This window comes from Phocoena phocoena, chromosome 8 (genome assembly GCF_963924675.1).
Source record: "Phocoena phocoena chromosome 8, mPhoPho1.1, whole genome shotgun sequence".
NCBI classification, from domain to species: Eukaryota; Metazoa; Chordata; class Mammalia; order Artiodactyla; family Phocoenidae; genus Phocoena; species Phocoena phocoena.
The window spans coordinates 46,251,299-46,273,740 of NC_089226.1; the positions used below are offsets into that span (position 1 = coordinate 46,251,299).

The 22,442-nt window shown below is 34.5% G+C and overlaps 1 protein-coding gene across 2 annotated transcripts in view; it reads right to left on the minus strand.

Annotated features, from left to right (window-relative positions):
- The window catches only part of TMEM135 (transmembrane protein 135), a 242,613-nt gene that overhangs the window by 137,074 nt on the left and 83,097 nt on the right, over nucleotides 1-22,442 (minus strand). The window contains exon 5 of one of the 2 annotated variants that reach the window (XM_065882158.1): nucleotides 1,984-2,049. The exons of the other annotated variant lie outside the window; for it this stretch is intronic. Within the exon in view, the coding sequence (XP_065738230.1) occupies nucleotides 1,984-2,049 (66 nt within the window). The remainder of the gene's footprint in view (nucleotides 1-1,983; nucleotides 2,050-22,442) is intronic. 2 annotated transcript variants of the gene reach the window in all.

Below are 22,442 nucleotides of genomic sequence, written 5' to 3' on the forward strand. Positions count from 1 at the left end.
CAAGTAAACTCCTTACCACTCTCCTCCCTTAGCATATCACAAGTTTTCTAACATTACAAATATGGTGATTTCAGTTTCTGTTTTAAGTAGTCCATTAAATTGTTAACCTTTGCGTTTATCTCCTACTTCTAAAGTAATTCTTTATTATTGGCCGGACACTAAAATTTAGCACGTTCCAAGTGTAAGCTGGACTCTAGTTACTTACTTCCAGACTCAACCTTAACTCTCTTTCAGGTTTTTCTCCCACGTTATTGATGCCACTGTTTCCTCCACCAGAGAGTAAGCTCCTCTAAAGGTGGAAACCATATTACATCATCTATTCCCATAGCATTTAGCCTACCATCTCCAAAAAATCTATGCCACTTGCATTTACACATATTCAATAATTTCTTTGTTTTGTTTTGTCTTAATTCTCTATTTCCTAAAAGTCAAATAACTAAAACTAATTTGTGGTCTATCCTAGCTACCATTTACTGAATATTTCACTATGTATCACTCTGTATTTTTTTAATCTACAAAATATCATCATATTTTATCAACTATAAAATATCATAGACTTAATTTTAGAGGTGTTAAAATGTGAAAAATAGTAAATGGTGACTATGAAGCGCCACTGATTAGAAGACATATTCCATTTTCAGAGATCTTAAAACACAAGGAAAAAATGTACAAGAGAGTGCTTATAAACTTTGTCCTACATTAATACCTGTTAAACAGGTTAGTTACCTGTTGCAATCCCCAGTAATTGGGGGAGAAATGGATCCAAAGCCAGCTGCTTTAACTATTTCCTCTCCATTAAGTAAAATATGTACATATGCAATATGTGTTGATATGCTCAGAAGATTACTTGCAAAACTGTCTTGCATACATTTACTTCCCCAAACTTTTTATAAAAGAAGATAAAGTTCAAAAGTTCACTGACCACCTCCATGAAAAATTTCATAGTAATAACTAAAATCTAAAATTCATTTTGACACATTTTAGGCAAATAAATATGTCTGACTTTATTAATGGGAATGTTTTCTTCTCTCAAAATGGCACCACATACTGTAGTTTGTTGAGAATACAAAGAGATGAATTAAGTATTTTTTCATAGACAAAATATATATTACAAATTAATACCAAAGAAATTTGCCAATATACGTACAATTAAACATTTAAAGGCATATAATTTCCCAATGACTGTGCATTTTCACCTAACAAGCAGATATATTGACTGATAAATCTTATAATCACACAATAATACAGTTTCAAGTGTTTAGAGTATTGAGTTATATATATATTACATTAAATAACACAGAACTTGATTCCAGAATAAAAAGCACTGTATTTTATCCATAAATATTTGCTAGTAGGATAGAAAAGGGAACATGGCAATGTGACATTATATTCAACCTCAACCTAAGGATATCTTAGTAAGAGAGTGAATAAAGAAAAAGCAAACAGAGTGGTAATTAGGCCAGTAATAATTTGGTAATGAAAATTTATTTCAAGTAGTAGATTTTTTTTTTTTTAAGAATTGGTAGGAGTATTTAGAAAAGTCTAAACTTAGACTCTATCATAATCGAGCCTCCACTGTAAGAAAGAACAGATTAAATTCCATTTCTCTCCCTCCCTTCTCCCTTCCTTCTGTGATAAATATCAACATTTCAAATTATTTTATGCTAGGAAAGAAGTATCACATCTGTAGAACATAAAATAGGAAGAAAGAAAGAAGTATGGGATTATGTTCAATAAATATATATGTATTTGCAGAAGTTATTATTAAATGTCATTTTCTTTTAAGAGTGAAAACAATGGTAACCAAAGATTAAAAGGCTCAGAAATTTATATTCAACCCAAGATCTGGTTCTAACATGACTTAACTGAAATAGATTTGTAGATGAGATTTACTCAATACTTTGTACATCAGATATTCTCAATTTGTTAAAAAAGTATACTATGAATTAAGAATTAATAATTGTATCAAAATTCTCATCTTACTTCTCCATTTCTTAACGTTGTGATGGTTCCTCTTGCTACACCCATTCTAAATAGTGTTTCTGTGGCCTGTGAATGTAAAAACAGCAAAAATATATCATCTATAATCTGTATTCAACTGTACATCCCAACCCCAAAATGCAAAACATTCAACACTATTACATTTTTTAGGAACTACTAGAGAAGCATCAGTAAGGCACAATAAACTCTACATTATACTCCAGAAATATCATTTTCAGAACATTTTAATGCTATAAAGAGCCCAAACTGAAATATTTCAAAAGTTATTTAGATCTGCTATTATCACTCAATGCCTATAGTTTCAAATTAGCACACTTAAATAAGTTTAAAACTTAGTTTGGTTAACAAAGATTAAATAAAACTTCAGTACTTGAATTCAATTCAGAAATTATCATTTATTCTGATTTTTAGTTTCCATCTGATTTCAGTCCAAATCACTTGACTGGCACTGAAATACTGACAGAAGATGAAGTAATTCAGTGATGTCACTTATTAAATAACACCTGAAAAGACTTAATGCTTTCTATACACTAACAATGAACAATTCTAAAAGGAACTTAAGAATTTTGTTTATAATAGCACCAAATATATATATATATATATATATATATAAAAGACAGGAATAAATTTAACCAAAGAAGCAAAAGGCTTGCTCATTGAAAACTGTAAAACATTGCTGAAAGAGATCTAAAAACATATAAATAAATGAAAGACATCCTGTGTTCATGAAGTGGAAGATGTAATATTGTTAAGGTGTCAATACTATCCAAAATGATCTATAGAGTCAATGCTATTCCTACCAAAATCTCAATGACTTCTTTATAGAAATACAAAAATCCATCCTAAAATTCATATGGAACCCAAAAGACCCCAAATAGCCAAAATAACTTTGAAAAAGAAGAACAAAGTTGGAGTCACACCTTCTGATTTCAAAACTTACTTTAAAGCTACAGTAATCATAAAGATAAGTCATAAAGACAGACATATAGGCCAATGAAATAGGAGAGAGCCTGAAACAAACCCTTGTATATGGTCTAATGATATTCTATAAAGGTACCGAGACCATTCTGTGGAGAAAGGACAGTCTTCTTAACAAATGATGTTGGGAAAATACCTGCAAAAGTATGAAGCTGAACCCTTACCTTATACCATACACAAAAATTAACTCAAAAGAGATCAAAGACTAAATGTAAGAGTTAAAACTGTAAAACTCTTAGAAGAAAACACATTGTTTTCCATTCATGATTCAGTGTCTGATGAGGACCTGCTTCCTGGTTACTATAGATGATTTTACATGACTATCTTGTTTGTATCCTGACATGGCAGAGAACAAAGAGAAGCAAGCTCTCTCTGCACTCTTACAAGGGAACTAATCCCATTCATAAGGGCTCCTCGTCTAATCCTAATTACCTCCCAAAGGCCCCACCTCGTAATACCATAATACTGGGGGGAGAGGGTTTTGACATGAATTTTGGGGAACACAAATATTCAGTCCATAACAGGAGTATTCCAGTCAGAATGGGCAGTAAGTACAAAGACCAGTAGGTAGGATCATGTTTGGTATGTTCAAGGACAAGTAAGATGGCACATGAGGCTGAAAGAAAAAGATTACATGAGAGTCTGATTGAGAAAAGAGAAGATGCAAGTTCCTCTGTTCAATATGTCTTTTATTTTTCAATCTGGTATAAGAGGAATGCATTTCCAACCTTTATTAATCGAAAATATAATTCAAAGCATGCACTACTAAACAAATTTTTAAGAATTAGTATATGAACAACAAAAAAAGAGAGAATTTAAATGTAAAAAGTGAATGCACATCTAAAGAAATGCAGAGTGAAGAAGGGATAAGAAACTAGAGGAAGCTGTAAGGAAACTGATGTATGTGTACAAAATCAGTGTGATCAGTGTAACATAAATAGCAGTGTAAACATATTAATTTAGTTATAAGGAAGCAAATAACAGAAGAAGTAAGGAAAAAGTTACAAGTAGCTGCCTCTGGGTTGTGGGACTCAGGCAGTGGAACAAGTAAATAAGAGTACTACTCTTTTTCTACTAGTTTGCAGCATACTATTTGACGGTTTAAACTACTTGTAAATCCTTGATCAAAACTTTTTTTTTAACTTTTAAAGGAACAAGTAATCCCTAGTATCCAGTTCTGCAAAGAGGTCAAATACTTTACAATTTTAATAGAGTGGTATATGTAAGAACATAGTTGAGGACTGAATAAGAGGATATAAAGTCAGTGTTAAGAGTCAACTCTTTCAAAAAGTTTCACAATAAAAGTGAGGAATGAAACTGAGCTGTTGCCAGGAAGAGCAGAGTTGAGAGAAAATTGACAACAGGATATTTTGAGGATAAAAGACTTAGACAAGTTTTTAATGGCTTAGTAGAAGTAGTCAGTAAGATGGAAGAAGTTACAGACACAGGAAGGGTAATGGATCCTGACTGAAGAGCGTTCCTGCAGAAGACGGTTAAGAGCACACAGAGCAATCTGTTAGCTATGTTACTTGGGAGATGGTCCAGATATAGGCAAATGCTTTCCTTCCCTCTCCCTTTCCCTCTCTGAATTAGGAGACAGGATTAGAAGAAGGAGGGGCATGGGGTTGGTGTTTGATATCTACATGCTGTTAGAAAATAAAACAACTTTTAGGACAAACACTGCTAAATTTGTGATTGCAGCACAACATGAATATGATTCCAATGAATAATTCACAGAGAGCTAAAATAGGCCACTAATGGGGAGGAAGAAAGGTTATTCACATATGCAAACAAAAAACAAGCGATAAATGAATGACTTTGCTATGACAGAATTTTACTAAAGCATATACAGCTAGATGTTGAAACAATTACTTACAGAAATCTTTATTAAAGGAAAAGAATTTCTCACCACCGATACACCGCATTTTTTTCTATTCTTAATGATAGGTACATTAAATTACATCTTCCATCTTCCTGTTTCTTTTTAAACCTTATTTAATCTAGTGATGTGATTAAGAGTCCTCAGCTAGGTCAGGTTAGTTACTGTATATATTTGAGGACCAAAAGGGGAAAGGCAGAGGCAACAAGCACTTGGGATGAAATACACAACTTCTCCTCTAAACCACATCAAACTACTTACTCTTTTGTGTCTCAAAAGCCTGAGGCAGTTTGAAGATCTAAATCTTCTTCTGCACTTTCTCCAGTAGGAAAAGAATACCAAATTCAATCTTTTGTTTCCAACTAAATTGATTTATTTCATGAGCTCTTCCCAGCAACATGTTTAAGGACTGTCTCATTCTAACAGCACTCTGTCAGTTCAGCTCAGCTTCCTTTGATTCTATAGGAAAGCACTGGAGTGAACAACATTCTTTTGACCTCTACTAAATAGATTGCTTTTAATTTACTTGTTACCCAAACAACGACTAACAAGTATCCAAAACAATGAGATACAGGGCTAATGCTCAGCATTTGTAAATTTACCACCAGCAAACTCTTCATTGAAATTTCCCTCTCCTTGAGTTTTGATAACAACTAAAATGATTAATACTAAAAACATTCATTAAACATCTGTCACTGGCAGGGAAAAAACCATATGTAGGTCCTCAGTTAAAAACAGGTTATCAAGAGAGACTGCTTTTAAGTAGAGTGTTAGATAAAAGTGACTTAGGAGACATGAAATCTAGATGTAAGAAATGCAAAGTTCTGGACTGGATCCTTGTGTTTGTGTGTGCAAATCAAAAAAGAGCCAGAAGGATATACAATGAATTGATAACAGTACTAATCTCTGAGTGGTTTTATTTATTTTCTAATGTTCCATCATGCACATATACTGTTTGGTAACAATAAAAAGAAAAGTAACAATTTTTGTACACTAAAAGATAAAACAGATTTAAAACAGAATTTTGGAACAACATAAAATGTTATAATACAAGCAATACAACATTGAGTAGCTCCCAAAGTGAAAATAATCAAAAGTCAATAGAGACTCATGTTATTACAGTTTAATGCTTTTTAATGCATTAAATCAACACAAAATAAGTAAAATTAACAAGAAATATATATTTAATAGACTTTACCTTGAAAAGCAGTATGATTATAAAAACTTTAAAGCATCATATTAAAGAAAGACTTCATTGGGTTAATTTAACATGCAGTTTACAGATATAAATACAAAAGTTGTATTTAGCATATGTTTATTTCCTATTAGTCAAGCAACTAGAATTCTACTTATCTTATTTCCACTATTTACTATCTGGGCAACCTTAGGCAGGTCATTTAAACTCTCTAAGCTCTGACCTCCTCTGTAAAAAGGTGAAAGCTAATATCAACCTGTTTTCCTGTGGTGGTCAATGCAGGTGTTAACATATGTGAAAAGCTCTGTAAAGAGCTAGATAAATGTAAAATACTGAATCCAAGGTCTGGTTTAGGACTTCCTGAGATGAAAAGATGTTTCAGAAATACTAATTTTTATGTATTCCCAGCGCCTTGCAAAAAATATAACAACATAGCATAAAGATTAAGAATGCAGGTTTTAGAGACAGACTGTTTAGTTCAAATTCTAGCTTTGCCATTTGTAAGATGTGTGATCCAAACAAGCAACTTACTTCTTTGAGCTCATTAACAGAATAAGGATAACAATGGTATGGAACTCAAGGAAAAGTGTAAGTGCTCAATAAATGATAATTTTATTAATATCTCAAAGGAACTGCAGAATTCCATTTCTACCTTAAAAAGTGGTCATCAGATTGCAACTAAAAATTACATCAGATGGCAATGAAAAAGGTACTATATAAAACAGTCAACCACAATTAGCACATTATGCCATATGGCTATTTATTTATGCTAAAATTCTTGACAAGACAACCAGAGAAAAAGAAAACTTACATTATTTCAAGAAGATTAATTTAGCAAAAGTCTTCAGAAATCATATGCAATAGTCATTCCCCAGCTGTTTATCCTGGCCATAGAAGAAAAGAGATTTAAATACTAAGGCTTTTCAGCACCAGCTGCTTCCCTCTCTATGATGATAAAAATACAAAGTAAAAAATAGAAAAACTGAGCATTAGCTATCTGCTTCTCACTAAAGAAGCACTGCATGTTACAAATCTAGTCATATACTTTCAAAATACACAAACATATTAGCATAGCAACCAAGACCTTTGTGAGGTCGGCAAACAATTCTCACTCTCTTTCCTCCAGGCAGCTGCCTACAGGCCACCCGTTCCAGCTCATTAATTACAATTCATAACTTCAGGGCCCATGCACTGCAGCAGCTACAGCACAGGGAGCAAAACCTGAGAGAAACTCTTTCTAGTCAGAAAACAGGGAAGAGGGGCCCAAGTGAACCAGAGAATGTGTAGGGAATTAATCCCTGGTTCAGGGGAGGGGTTCTGTCTTTTTTTTTCTCTTGACTCTGCCCCAAGGACAGGCCCCAATTATAAGATGAAGCAGCACCAGTGCAGGTAGTTAAAACTGGAAAATAAATTCTGTTTTTCTGGGCAAAAGCATATGGAAAAGGGGACCTCTGGAGTCCAAAGAAGAAAGGAAGAATGCCCATTATTTTTTTCACTCTTTTCTCTATTCACTTTGTCCCAACGGCAGACCCTGAAGAGTGTGTGCAGCTGGGATAGCAGAGAAGGCAGCTACAACTCTGAGAGAAATCCTGTCTTTCTGGACAGAGGACCAGAAAGAGGAGACCCAATGAAGCAGAGAATAAAGAGGCAATCCCTGAAAGGAAGAGCTGGAAAAGGAAATCTCTTGACTAAATCCATGTTTGACCTAGCACAAATACAGAGCTCACCCCTCACCAGCATACGCATGGAACAGACCCAAGTAGCAAAGCGAAGGCTTTCAGGGCAAAACTACAATTAAAACTACCACCCAAGTCCCAGCATGGCCCATGAGTGGCACACAGTCAGGACAGACACAAAGCAGCATAGGAAAGGCAACTGACATTGGAGCTACTGTCCACTGAAGACGAGACAGAACTTGCAGTCTGAATCTAACAGGGGACTGCTTACTACTAAAGAAAAAAAATAATGATAAATAAATAAATAATAATAAATGTTTAAAAGATCAACACTCTCCAGAGGAGTTTTTAACAGGATCCAGAATCTCACAACCTGACATTCAAAATGTCAAGGACCAATCCAAAATTACTCAACCTGAAAAGAACAAAAAATCGTTACCACAGCTCAAAGAAAAGACAATCAGATGTTGGAATTACCAGACAGAGCCTGTAAAGGAGCTATTATAATTCCATGAGGTAAGGTTAAACACACTTGCAATGGATGGAAAGAGAAGTTCTCAGCAGAGAAACAGAAACTTTAAAAAGTGGAACTTCTGGAACTGAAAAATACAATAAGAAAAATAAAAAATTCAATAGACGGGGGCTCAACAGCAGAATGAAGAGAAAAGAGAAAAGAATCAGTGAACTTGGATGATAAATAAATAAAGAGTATCCAGTCTACAGAAGAGAAAGGAAAAAAAATTGAAAACAGAAACTGAGCAGAACCCCACAGACTTGAAGGAGAATAGCAAAAGACCTAGCATTTGTATTATCAGAAACCTAGAAAGAGAGGAAAAACAGATTGATATATGTTTCTCTATATATTGATATAGAGAAAATATATGAAGAATAGCTAAAAACTTCTGAAATTTGGTGAGACAAACATTTACAGATTTAAGCTCAGTGAACCTCAAGTAAGATATGCACAAAGAAAACCATACCTAGACATATCATAAATAAAAATGCTGAAATCCAAATATAAAGAAAGGTTTTTGAAAGTAGCCAAAAAATATATATATGTATATGTTATATAGTAGAACAACTATTAAAATGATTATGGATTTGCCATCAGAAACCATCAGAAACCATGGAAGCAAGAGGAGAAAATATCTTTTAAGGTTTTGAACTATAAACCCAGAATTCTATATCCAGCAAAAATATCCTTCAGGAATGAAGGCAAAATAAAGACATTCTCATGTAAAAGAGACTAAGAATCTGTCACCAGCAGAAATGCTTTAAGGAAATGCTGAAGAAGTTTCCAGAGGCTGAAGAGAAATAATCCTAGAAACAGATCCACACTGTATGTTCAATTGATTTTCTACAGAAGTATCAAGGTACATGGGAGAAGACTAGTCTTTTCAACCAATGGAGCTTTAACAATTGAATTTCTCCACCGAAATATATGAACTTCGACCTACACCTTACTCCGTACACAAAAACTAACTTAAAATGGAACACAGACTTAAATGCTGGTGCTCAAACCATAAAACTTATGCAAAAAAACACTGGAAAGAAACACTTTATAATTTGATTTAGGCAAATATATGATACACCGGGGGGAAAAAAGAATAAAACATTGAAGAAGAAATTCATTATGACAGTTACTATCCAAAGATGGCCACACTAATTTATATCCTATCCCACATGTACTTCTTAAAATGTGACACTGACTCTCCTCCATATGTCATATATTCCCTGCCCTTGAACCTGGGACCTTTGAAACTACCTTGGTAACTGTAACTTAAATGTAATGAGGCAGAAATGATGCTGATTTTTAAGGTTAAATCATAATGGGCAAAATGCCTTCTGCCTGGTGTTCTCACTTTGTCTGAACCTCAGGGCTGCCTTTGGAGCCCTGAGCTACCAAGTAAGAAGTCCAACTACCTTTAAAAGGTAATTTTTACATAGTTTTTCACCATGCTAGAAAAACTATGTAAAAAGAGAGAGAGATGCCCCAGCTATTCCAACACACAGCTATTCAACTACTCCGAGCCAAGGTGCCATTCATGTGAGTGAGTCTTCAGATGATTCCAGTCTTTAGCTTTCAACATGTACCAGCCAATGTCAAGCAGAACAGTCATAGGTTATTCCAGGCAAGCCCTTCCCAAACTGCAGATTCATGCAAAGTAAATGCTATTGTTATTTTTAGCCACTAAACTTTGAGTAGTTTGTTACACAGCATTAGATAACTATACAATGATAAAAATGTGTCTTTAATAAAAATTAAAGGCCTTTTGCTCTTGACTCAACTGAGAAAATGAAAAAGCAAACCACAGACTCACAGAAACTATCTGCAAAAACATATCTGACAAAGCACTTGCATCCAGAATATATAAATAATTCTTACAACTCAAAAATAAGACATATATGGGGCTTCCCTGGTGGCACAGTGGTTGAGAGTCCGCCTGCTGATGCAGGGGACGCGGGTTCGTGCCCTGGTCCGGGAAGATCCCACATGCCGCGGAGCAGCTGGGCCCGTGAGCCATGGCCACTGAGCCTGCGCGTCTGGAGCCTGTGCTCCCCAACAGGAGAGGCCACAACAGTGAGAGGGCCGCATACCGAAAAAAAAAAAAAAAAAAAAAAAGACATATAACCAAACAAATTAAAATGAGCAAAATATGTCAACAGACCCTTCATCCAAAGAAAAAAGATATGTACACACATACATATAGTATATTCATATGTAACATGTATGCATGCACATGTGTGTGTATATTGTGTGTGTACATATGCACTCATAAACACACAACATACATATACACGAATGGGCAAAAAGTCAACAAAAAGATGTTCAAGATCATTAACTTTTACGGAAATGCAAATTAAAACCACAATTAGATACTACTATACATGCACAAGAATGGCTAAAAATACTAGAAAGAATAACAACAGCAAGTGATAGTGGGAATATGGAGCTACTAGAACTCTCATACGTTGCTGTGGGAACACAAAATGGTACAGTCGCTTTGGAAAACAGCTGGTCAGTTTTCTAGGAAGTTAAACATAAACTTACCATAAGACCCAGCAATTCTATCCCTAGGTATCTACCAAAGAGAAATGAAAACATATTATGTCCATTTGTATGAATTGTAGAAAACCCAAAATTACAGTGACAGAGAGCATATCAGTGACTGCTTGGGACCCGAGAGATATGGGGGGAGGGAACTGACTGCGAAGGAAAAAGTGAGACTTTTTTAGGGAAGAAATTCTGTTTGATTATGGTCGTAGTCACATAACTATAAACATCTGTCAAAATTCATCAAACTGTACACTTAAAACAGGTGATAATCATTAAATATAAAGCTGTTTTAAAAAAAAAATGCACACCTGTCCCTCTCCCCAGAGCAGTTCCCAACTAACTGGTAACTTAATCATCACCAACCATTAGGAAAAACCTGGGTACTACTCTAATGACAAATTTTATAGGAAGAATACACACATGCTTTAGATACAGATTTCATCTTAAATTCATATAAACTGAGGGCACAGGTAGAGGTTGACCAAAGCAGAAGAAAATTAGCAATAACACTAAAGCCAACAATAAATGCAAGAGATGAATAATCTAGGAAGGATACAGTCTGTATGTCACACTCAGAGGAACACCTAGGGATCCAAGAAGAGTAAATTGTTATGAAAACTCCACATTCCATACAAAATTCTACATTATCACCATTTAGGAACCACTGCCTTATTATACACTTAACTTGATAATTACAGAAAATAAGTGCTATATATATAACTGAGCAACTGACAAACAAAAATCACCAATCTCACCTTCACTTACAGATGAATGTTCTTGTACCTGTATTTTCCATCCACTATTTGCCCAAGCAGAAACTTGAGTCATCCATGAATCTTTCTTTTCTCTCTACAACCTATAATACTTGTTATAAGTAATATTTATTATAGCATTTTACTTATAATACTTATTAGAATATAATACTTATTAGAGTAACTACCTATTCATCTAAAATCCTCACTAGACTATAGGCTATATTTCACTCATCATTATACCCCTAGCACCTAATGCCTCAGAAACATTTAATTGTTGAATGAATGCAAGAATTAAGAGCTAATGAATAAGTAGTTATTTGGACTATGTCAAGTAAGCACTTATTTATTGATAGTTTGGGGGTATGTGCTTTACCAAGGTGTGAACAAATATGTCCCAAACTATATTATAACAATTTCAGATGCTGAATGTATAACTCATTAACCTTTCATGTTAATGAAATCAACTTGATCTTTTTAGACAACACAAATGTCATAATCTGTTTTCATTCACTACACAGGAAATATGCATTACATATGGAGACAATGGACGTTAGCAATGGTTTTAAGGTTACAAAGAATGTTACTTCTGTTTATAGATGTGGGTTGGTTTAAGTTATCCAGAAATTTAAACAATAAGCAGATGGTTTGTTTCTAAATTGATAGCAGTCATCCGGCTCTAAAGAAGAGTGTACTTTTGTAAATATATGTTCTGTCATGTTCTATCCAATGTGACATGATGAAATAATGTACTATGTTATGTTCTGCTTTTCCTCTTTGAACATAATAAAACTTAAGAAAAGCATGGATATTTTCCCCCCACAATGTTATCTTCTTAGACTTAGAGTCAAAACAAACTAAGAAAGGATAACAACAAACAAAAATAAACCCACAAATGCTGAGATTTAGAGGTAGATTTCAATTCTGTTTCAAAACAAAATAAGAGTTGAGTCACTCAGAGTTTTCTCAATCATTAAATGGTGATAATATTAAATATAATAATTGAGAGTGTTTAACTTAAAATTTGAGAGTGGGGAATAAAGAATTATATCTAAATTTGATTTTTTCATTTCATTAGCATATAAAATATCTTTAAGTAGGCAAGATTAGAATATGTAATAATCATTAGATGATTATACAACATCCCTCCCCCTTCCTTCAATTCCCTCCTCTATTCTAACAAGATGCTGATTTTGTTTAGGTAATCTACCTTCTTTTACAAGGCTATTAACTAAATCAGTAATGTCAATCCCATTCCTCTTGCCAGTGATTTTTTTTAGATACAGGCATATGATATCAGAGATAAAGAAGGCAATTTCATAATAATAAAGAGGTTAATTCACCAAGAGGACATAATAAACTTAAATGTTTACGGATCTAAATGCAGGTATTCAAAGCATATGAGTCAAAAATTGATACAACCGGGACTTCCCTGGTGGCGTAGTGGTTACGCATCCGCCTGCCAATGCAGGGGACATGGATTCGACCCCTGGTCCGGGAAGACCCCACATGCCACGGAGCAACTAAGCCCATGCACCACAACTACTGAGCCTGTGCTCTACAGCCCGCGAGCCACAACTACTCAGCCCACGCACCACAACTACTGAAGCCCACGCACCTAGAGCCCATGCTCCATAACAAGAGAAGCCACCACAATGAGAAGCCTGCACACCACAACGAAGAATCGGCCCTGCTTGCTGCAATTAGAGAAAGCCTGAGTGCAGCAACGAAGACCCAACGCAGCCAAAAAGTAAGTTAGTTAATTTTTTTTTTAATCAAGCAATGTAATTCACCATACTAAACTAAAAAAGAAAACTACACGATCATCTCTAGAGATATGGAAAAAACATCTGATATAAACATCTATTCCTGATAATAAAAACTAGGAATAGAAAGGGATGAGCTCAAATGAAAAAGGGCATCTACAAAAAATCTATAGCTAACATATCTAAGGGTGAAAAGATTGAATACATTCCCCCTAAGATCAGGAATAAAGCAAGATGTCAGCTCGATTTCTATTCAATATTATAGTGGAAGTCCTAGCCAGTGCAATAACACAAGGAAAAGAAATAAAAGGGATCCAGATTACAAAGGAAGAAGTAAAATTTTCTTTATTTTTCCACATGACATTCTAATAATAGCTAAAAACCCAATAAACAACTTTTCCATTTTAGAAAAGGCAAAACTATAAAGATAGTGAAAAGATCAGTGGTTGCAAGGGACTAATGAATAGGTAATCCACAGGGGATTTTCAGGGCAGTGAAACTATTCTACATGATACTGTAATCATAGATATATGACATTATGCATTTGTCAAAACCCATAGAACTGTACAACAGAAAGAGTGTACCCTAGGGTAAACTATGGGTTCTAGTTAAAAATAATGTATCAATATAGGCTCATCAACTGTAACAAATGTGCCACACTAATGAGATGTTAATAATAGGGGAAAAGGGAAGGGGAGAATGTGGGAACTATCTGTACTCTCTGTTCAATTTTTCTATAAACCTAAAACTGCTCTGAAAATTAAGTCTAGTTTTAAAAAGTATACAGGTACAAACTAAAAAGAAAATGAAAGGTCATATATCAAGGTAAAAAATAAAAGAAAAAACTCTTTAACAAAACTAAATTAGAAATAGCACCTTTTTTACAACCAAATTAATTTAATAAAAAAGCAAAATATGAGTGAAGTTAAATGACAATGTGAATTTAAACTCATTTAAAACATCTAACAGTTACTCATTCCATACTAGAGTATTAAGAGTCATTAACAACGACTATAATAGCCACATATGCAGTCCAATCTTTACAGGCCATGAAAAGGACAGTAAGGAAAGAAGGGGCAAAAACAGAAGGAGCAACTGCAAATATGGAAGCCCATTCCCTTTCCATGATGTCAGGATTTCAGTCAGATGATTTCTAAAATATCAGTAGAACGTTAAAGAGTTATGTCCTAACATCCAATCTGTTCATCTAAGTCTTCCCAGAAAAAATTAGAAATAGAAACTGTATGTCCTTTACCACTATCACTACCATCATTATCATGAAATTTATTGACAAACATAAAAGCAAAAGGTCAATGAACCAAAAATCGTAGAGTAGTAGGATTTAAATAGCCTGAGTTCTTGATGACATCACTGAATCCTGGAACTGCTACTCTTGAGATTCCATGTAATTTATTTTAAAAATAAATGTACTTATACTTTAAGTCACTTGCAGTTGGGTATCCAGCTAACTGCATGCAAATAAATCTATAAGCCTAGTGAAGAACTTGCCTCAGAATTTGTTAAAATGAAATCTTTATCTCGGAGTGAAACTCTGGATTTACTTATCAATCCTTAAATATTCTGAGTTCTAGATGTCTGGAAAATTATAAAATAAGTTCCTAAATACTTATATTTTATAAATTTGGGGCTTATTTTTATCAAAGAAAAAATGTAAACAGTTTTATATTACTTGTGACGGAAAGAATAAGGAACATGTATAACAAAAAATAAACCATGCTGATAATACAAACCTTGCTGTTCCTTTCATCTATAGCTATACCACTAATACGTTTTTTTAAAAGGAAAGTAGAGGTTACAAATCATAAAATCAGAAAGTGAGAAGATACGAAAACCCCAAATAGTGTTAAGCCAGAACTCTAAGAAGAATAAACCTAAAGCTACTTAATTTCCAAACAGGAAACTGCATGGGCATTTGGAAGAAATAATTCACTGAAGTTTCTTAGAACTAACCTGAAGCTCCCATGCTACACAGTATTCCAGTATATGAATACTATACAATTTAACTGCCGGTGGATCCTTGAGTTGAACTGAGTTTTTATCATTATGAACATGCTGCTCAAATTATTCTTGTTGGTTTCTCCTGTTCCACATGAGAAAAAAATTTCTCTAGTACATACTTAAAGAATGGATTGACGACGTGTAGGATGTGTGTATATTCAAATTTATTAAAAAGTACCAAATTGTTTTCCAAACTGACTGTACTAATTCGCACTCCTACCAATAACATGTAACAGTTATTATTTCTAGCAATATTTTTCTCAAGGTTAACAAAAGAAAGTTCATCAAGTATCCTGTAAGAATCTAACGAAACTTTGGAATGAAATTATTCATTTCTTCATGTACTGACTACCTATATAATGGTACCATACATGTCGTAGGAACTCAGTAATCAAAAGCATTTCCTTAGCCTTCTCCTAGTAGCAAAATCATAGACATTTGCTCTGCTAAAGATTCTCTTATTACAAGTAATAGAAACGTACAAAAAAAAAAGTACGTATTAAGTTGAAACAGCTGGAGCAAAGATCTAGTGTCAGAGGAGTAGAAGGTTTGAAGGAAATATGTGTACACACATATACACACACACACATGCACAAAAAAGGCTACGGAATAAAGGTGCTGTCAAAGTGTATAGGGGCTATAGTTTTGTTTCCAGCTCTAGAGTTCTTAACAGGAAATTATAACAGGTTAGAAGACAGGAGTTTTACTATACTCTACAACTGTATCTCCAGCAATTTCTCTCTTAACTATGTAACCGACTCAGAGAATAACTGGGACTAGACACAATAAAGCCAAAGTAAGACTCTAGAACCAGTATGATCAGATAGTCGGAGAACTTACTTATCTGTCTATTTGGATTTAAGAGATGTTGAAAGTCCCTCTCACCCCCAAAACAGATCATTTCCTCTCACAGTGCCTGAAACCACATTTGCATTATTGAATTTTGTTGGATATTCAGGGTTTTTCATTAATTAACAAATATTTGCATTGAGCTGCAAATATCTCTGGACACAGGAAACTTATGAAAAATTAGCTGACAAGGATAGGCACCTGAAGAAAAACAGAAATAGGAACAGAGATGCTGAAAAAGAAGGTGGGAGAGTATCAAACAAAAATTTTGCCTACTTTCGCCATTTTACTGATATCTGGCCCCCAAATTACAGCTGTCTTTAATTGACTGGAAATTTCATCTACTGAAGACCAATATCCTAAATTGGCATAAACTTTTGTTTGGGTTTATTTACTGTTATAACTTTCCAGTATGTTCTACCAAATTACACTTATTTCTAACTACATTAAGAGTACAATCAGGGGCTTCCCTGGTGGCGCAGTGGTTAAGAATCCGCCTGACAATGCAGGGGACATGGGTTCGAGCCCTGGTCTGGGAGATCCCACATGCTGCGGAGAAACTAAGCCCATGCACCACAACTACTGAGCCTCTGCTCTAGAGCCCGTGAGCCACAACTACTGAGCCCGCGCACCACAACTACTGAAGCCCACGCACCTAGAGCCCATGCTCCAAACAAGAGAAGCCACCGCAATGAGAAGCCCGCTCACCACAACAAAGAGTAGCCCCTGCTCACTGCAACTAGAGATAGCCCGTGAGCAGCAATGAAGACCCAACGAAGCCAAAAATAAATAAATATAAATAAATAAATAAATAAACGTCGGTGTTTACATTAAAAAAAAAAAGAGTACAAGCTCGATTCCACACCTAACTTAAAATGAGAGAAAGAATTAGGGATAAAAACGGAGAAGCTCATAAAAAGAAAAAGTGACGTTTCAGATTCTGAAATGCTAGCACTGCAGAACCTGAAGGCCATGAGTCTTGATTAGTCCCCAGAAAAGCCTGCTTATGGAGACTGTGTGGCTGGCACCCACGGAGCAAGTAACTTGGCATGAAAGGAACCCTTAGTATTTTGTATTAATTGAAGTAAGACATTTAAGAATCTGGCACTTCAATTTGTCAGTTCACACCAATTGAACACAATGCTAAACATTATCCTTAGACACCAAATATTTAATGACCTATAAACAGTACCTCAATATTGAATTCTTTGTCTTATTTGAGTCGAAAGGAACCAGATTACATTGTTATGGTTTTAACAAAGTAAACAGAAGTTGGGCTGTTAAAAAAATATATCATAAATAAACTTAGTCCTTTTTATCTACACTTGTATATGTGTTTTTAAAAAGAATGTAATAGATCCCAATTCTTAATCATTCCCCCTAAATCCACAATTTCTCATTATTTCCTGTACTAGTTTGCCTCTGCTGTTGACTTTTATTTCCATCACAGATTAATAGGAATTCAGATTCCAAACATAAATTTTATAAACACATACAGTATATAAGCCTACTTAATAATCAAAACCAGCCTTCTTTAAATGTAATGTTTCCTTTCTAGTACTTCCAAATATGCATATACTTCATAAGGTCTTTATTTTATTAGCAATTTTTAACACCAAAAATGGAAACCATGTCTTCTTAAAAACATCAGATTCATAATGGTACAATCAGTAAGTCCCTTTCTCCCACAAGTGTTTGTATATACAAATAGCGTGCTATATGAATAAAAAAATAGTACTTGTAAATCTATATACTGTTAGCAAGGACTAAATTTCCTTCTCAAAAAAAATTTTTTTAAAAAAAGCAGACGAATACAGTACACTAAATTTTTTGCTAGAAAGTTAAACAATGTAATTGCTTTAATTATGGTCATTTAAACTATCATTTTCAATGAAAAGAACCTACTAATAAAGATGTGAATTATAATTATTTTTCAAAATAATTAATAAAGATTTATATTGATCCTGGGAATTAAAATGCTCTATATGTACATACCACTTTAACAAATCACTTGCATAAATATGTTCTAATCTAACATAATTTCTAACTCTAATTTAAAAAATGATAAATAAATTAATTAATTAAATGGTTACCTTTCATCCGGACAAGGGATTTTAACCTGTTTTGTATCATGACCCCTAAGATGTTTAACTTAACATTCTCATGGGTGTTCCCAAGATTATGGGTAATTAATGTTATGCTAGCTTAATTCATCCCTTTGTTTCACTCAAAAAACTGTACCAGAATGCAATTCAGGGAAAGTTATGCTACTAAAAAGAGAACTATAATATTTTCACTAGTACAAGCAAAAATTTACTGGAGCATGCCTCATAGCAGATTTTACTACAATATTTTTCTTCATACAATTGCTGAAAGCAACTGATATAAGAGAAGGGGGGGTGGCAATGAGAGAGAAGGTATACTGATTACAAATTTTGCTTTGGTAAAAGAATAAAACAAATTAGTATAAATTTTAGCGGCTAACCAAAATTTGTCTATCTACACGACATTTTAATTTTCTAGAGCTCTTATAATCCTCTACAATAGCCTGAGAACTGGCCCCAAGGCTTCCAATACTGCTGCCCATCTCCCCTACAATTATTTCTTCCCAAATCAGCTACAGTAACTATTTGAAAAGGGAGATCATATCCTATCACTCTTTTGTTTAAAACTCTCCAATGGTTTTCTTAACATATACACACTATAATATATAAAATAAGAAAACAAGGGCCTACTATAGCACAGGGAATTATACTCAATACCTTGTAATAACCTATAACGGAAAAGAATCTGAAAAAGAATATACATACATATGTATGTATAACTGAATCACTTTGCTATATACTTGAAACTAACACAACATTGTAAATTACACTTCAATAAAAAATGCATAAAAAAGAATTTTTAAAAAGTCTCCAATGATTTTCTATTAAATGGAAAATAAAATCTAAACTCCTTACTATGGCGACAATGTCCTAAATATAAACTGTCTTCTGCCTATTTTTCCAACCTCATTTTATACCATTCTGTCCACCTATAACAGTCTTCTTGGCTGTTGCCAAACCAAATGACCAAGCTTGCTCCCAACTAGGGGTCTAATTTACTCACTGTCCACTCTCCCTGAACACTCTTCCCCAAGATCTTCTCAAGCTCTGGCTCATTAGAATACAGCTATGACTAAAATAAAATCTCTGCTCTGAAAGAGCTTATCAGTGTAATGCCAGAAAAATGCAAGAGAAGGGAGAAAGGAGAAAAGAAGCAAGTGGTGGAAGGGAGGGACACCATACTACAGAGTCACAAACTAAGTGCCATGGGACAACAGAGGAAAATATAACCTACTCTGGAGGAAAGATTTCTAAATTCAAATTTGTCACTGTCTTAGGTATATGACCAGGAAATAACAATGACACACACCAAGTATTAAGTGGGGACTATTCCATTTGACCCTCTGCACCACACAGAAGCCCCATGAATGTGTATGATACAACAGACGTCATTGACAAAATTCAGGATGCTACTTACTTCATGAAAAATACTCCAGAGGTTACCTTTGGGTTATGCCCCCCTCCTTCACTGTCCCCCAACCCTTCTATGGTTGTTTGATCTGGGATCAGATACACTACACCTGAAGTAGGTCAATCAGATTAGGGTAAAGGCAAAGGAGAAGAGAGTGGGGTGGAGATATTAGAGCCGAGTCACTTTAATGATAGCATCATATTTTTAAAAAGGTGCTACTGCTGGGTTCCCCACAGCTGCCCTGGTTCCAGTCTTTCCTGAGACTTGATGGTTTAGTATGTCCTTCAATTCTGTGAGCCATCTCAACGTCCTTCCCTTAATCCCAATTTTTGTCTTAAGCTCACCCAACTGGTTGCTTTTATATAAAACCCAAGCAACTGTGAAACATTTGGAATATGCAATCATCCTAGTGAAAAGCTAAAACAGAGATTAAAGGTTATGGCTCTATTCCAAGTAGTGTGTAGTTACTACATATCTAAAGAACTACAGTGATATAGTAGGAAGAGAAAAACATTAGTGTCACTCACTTTCAGCTGCAGATTCAAGTCTAGATTCACTGTTTGCTACCTACGGGATGTGAGCTTGAATGCGTAATTTAATGTGCTCTGTCTCCTAAATTACTGATGGCAACCCTCATAGGGCTGTTTGAAGATTAAGCAAAATAACACACGTCAAGACACTCAACAAAATGTCTGGAAGACAGTAGGGGCTCAATAAATGCTAATTCTCACCTTGTTTCCCAGTAAGGATAAGATGTTTAATCAGAGAGTAAATGAAAAGCCAACTCTGGCTAGGACAGGGGTTAGCAAATACAGCCATGGGTCAAATCCACCCTACCACCTGTTTTGGATGGCCCACAAGCTAAGAATGATTTTTACATTTTTAAATAGTGTTGTACATTGAACATTGTGTGTGGCCCCAAAGCCCCCACAAAACAATATGTTGAAATCACAACCGCTGGTACCTGTGAATATATAAAATTTGAATTTCACATACACAGCCACACTCATTTACTGTGCACAGCCATGCTCATTTGTTTACATCTTTTCTATGTCTGCCCTACAATGGCAAAGTTGAATAGTTACCACAGAGACCATATCGCCCTCAAAACTGGAAATAGTTACTATCTGGCTCTATATAGAAAAAGTTTGACTATCCCTGGCCTTAAGCATTAGTGCCGAAGACATGAATAGGAGAGTTCTAAAATGGACCTGTGCCAGTAAGAGATGACCAAGTACTAGCTGGAGAGGTTAGAAATCTAAAGGAACAAACAAACACAAGACCTAGGAATTTTTATCATGGGAAAATGGTTTAAAGTTTTAAAATAAATCAGGATTTGGAAAAAAAAAAAAAAGAACTAGCAAATCAAAAACACGCTAGTCAAGAATAGTCTGACATGTCTTATTCTGTGAAATAAGTTAGATGACGTTAGTCATTGTTATGGAGAAGCTGGGCACAGTAGAAGGACGTGGAATGACTACTAATTTGCATTACTGTGTATCATTTAAGACAGGCACAAAACATCTAGTAGAGGTCTCCTGAAAACGGTATCAAATGGAAGTGAACAAATGATTTAAAAAAAATCAGGCAGATGGACACATCCTAGTCTTCTCTTCCCAGTCTAAATGCCAATTCTAAGCAATTAAAACTGTCTATTGACTAAACATTATAAAAGTCTCCCAACTGGCCACATTATAAATCTATCCCTACTATAATCCATCCTTAAGAGTACTTTCATTATCTTTGTCCTAAAATGCAAATTTTGATCATGCTATGGAACAACTGTAGTTAATTTTTTAATAAGATATTATTTAAATTCCTACACTCAGTATATAACATCCTTCACAATAAGACCCAAACCCCCATCCAGTCCCATTTCATACCACTCCTCAATATTCCAGAAGCTTCTCCTATATTTAACTTTGTTATATATACCTATAACACCCTAGGTTTCCCTCTTTGTAACACCCATTATGATTTTAATTACTTGCTTATTCTGCCACACTAAACTGAATTTTATGATAGAAGCATGTCTGTCAGGTTCAGTATGATATGATATGATGTGATATGATATGATATACACAGCACTCAACACAAGCACATAGGTGCACAATAAGTATAAGTTGAATAAAGAATGAATAAATCAACAAGGATGACTAACTATGCCAGGACTCAGGACTCCATATTTTTGCACATAATGCTCCCTCTCTGCCTTGTTTACCTATCTGGAGAATTACCTTTGCCTTGTTTACCTATCTGGAAAAGTCTGTACTTATCCTTCACATGCAGCCTCCTCAGTAAAACCTTCCCTTACATTTCCCTGCAAACTGTTCTTTCCTCCACATCGCTAAAATAATATGTACCATATCATATTGTAATATATCTATTTACTGGTACTTAGGCTTCATTAAACCTTGAGCTTCTCAAGGACAAGAACCATGTTTTATTCAGTATTGTTTTCTCCAGCACTTAGCTCAATGTATGGAGCATGTGAAGAAGAAAACTGTATTTGCTGACTACATAATTAAAATCATTTCATAAATTTAAGACAACAAATAAAGTTCTAAATCATAGAACAGTGTACATTTAAGTATTTTCTTCATTACAAGTTAATTTGTTTTAATAATTTATTGAACAGTGCTTTAAACAATTGTGATTGCATATTTTAAATAAAATTTGTAAATTAATGAAATTTCATCTCCTGTTATAAATTATTATAGCAATAATACAACCCACTATAAGACTCAAAATAT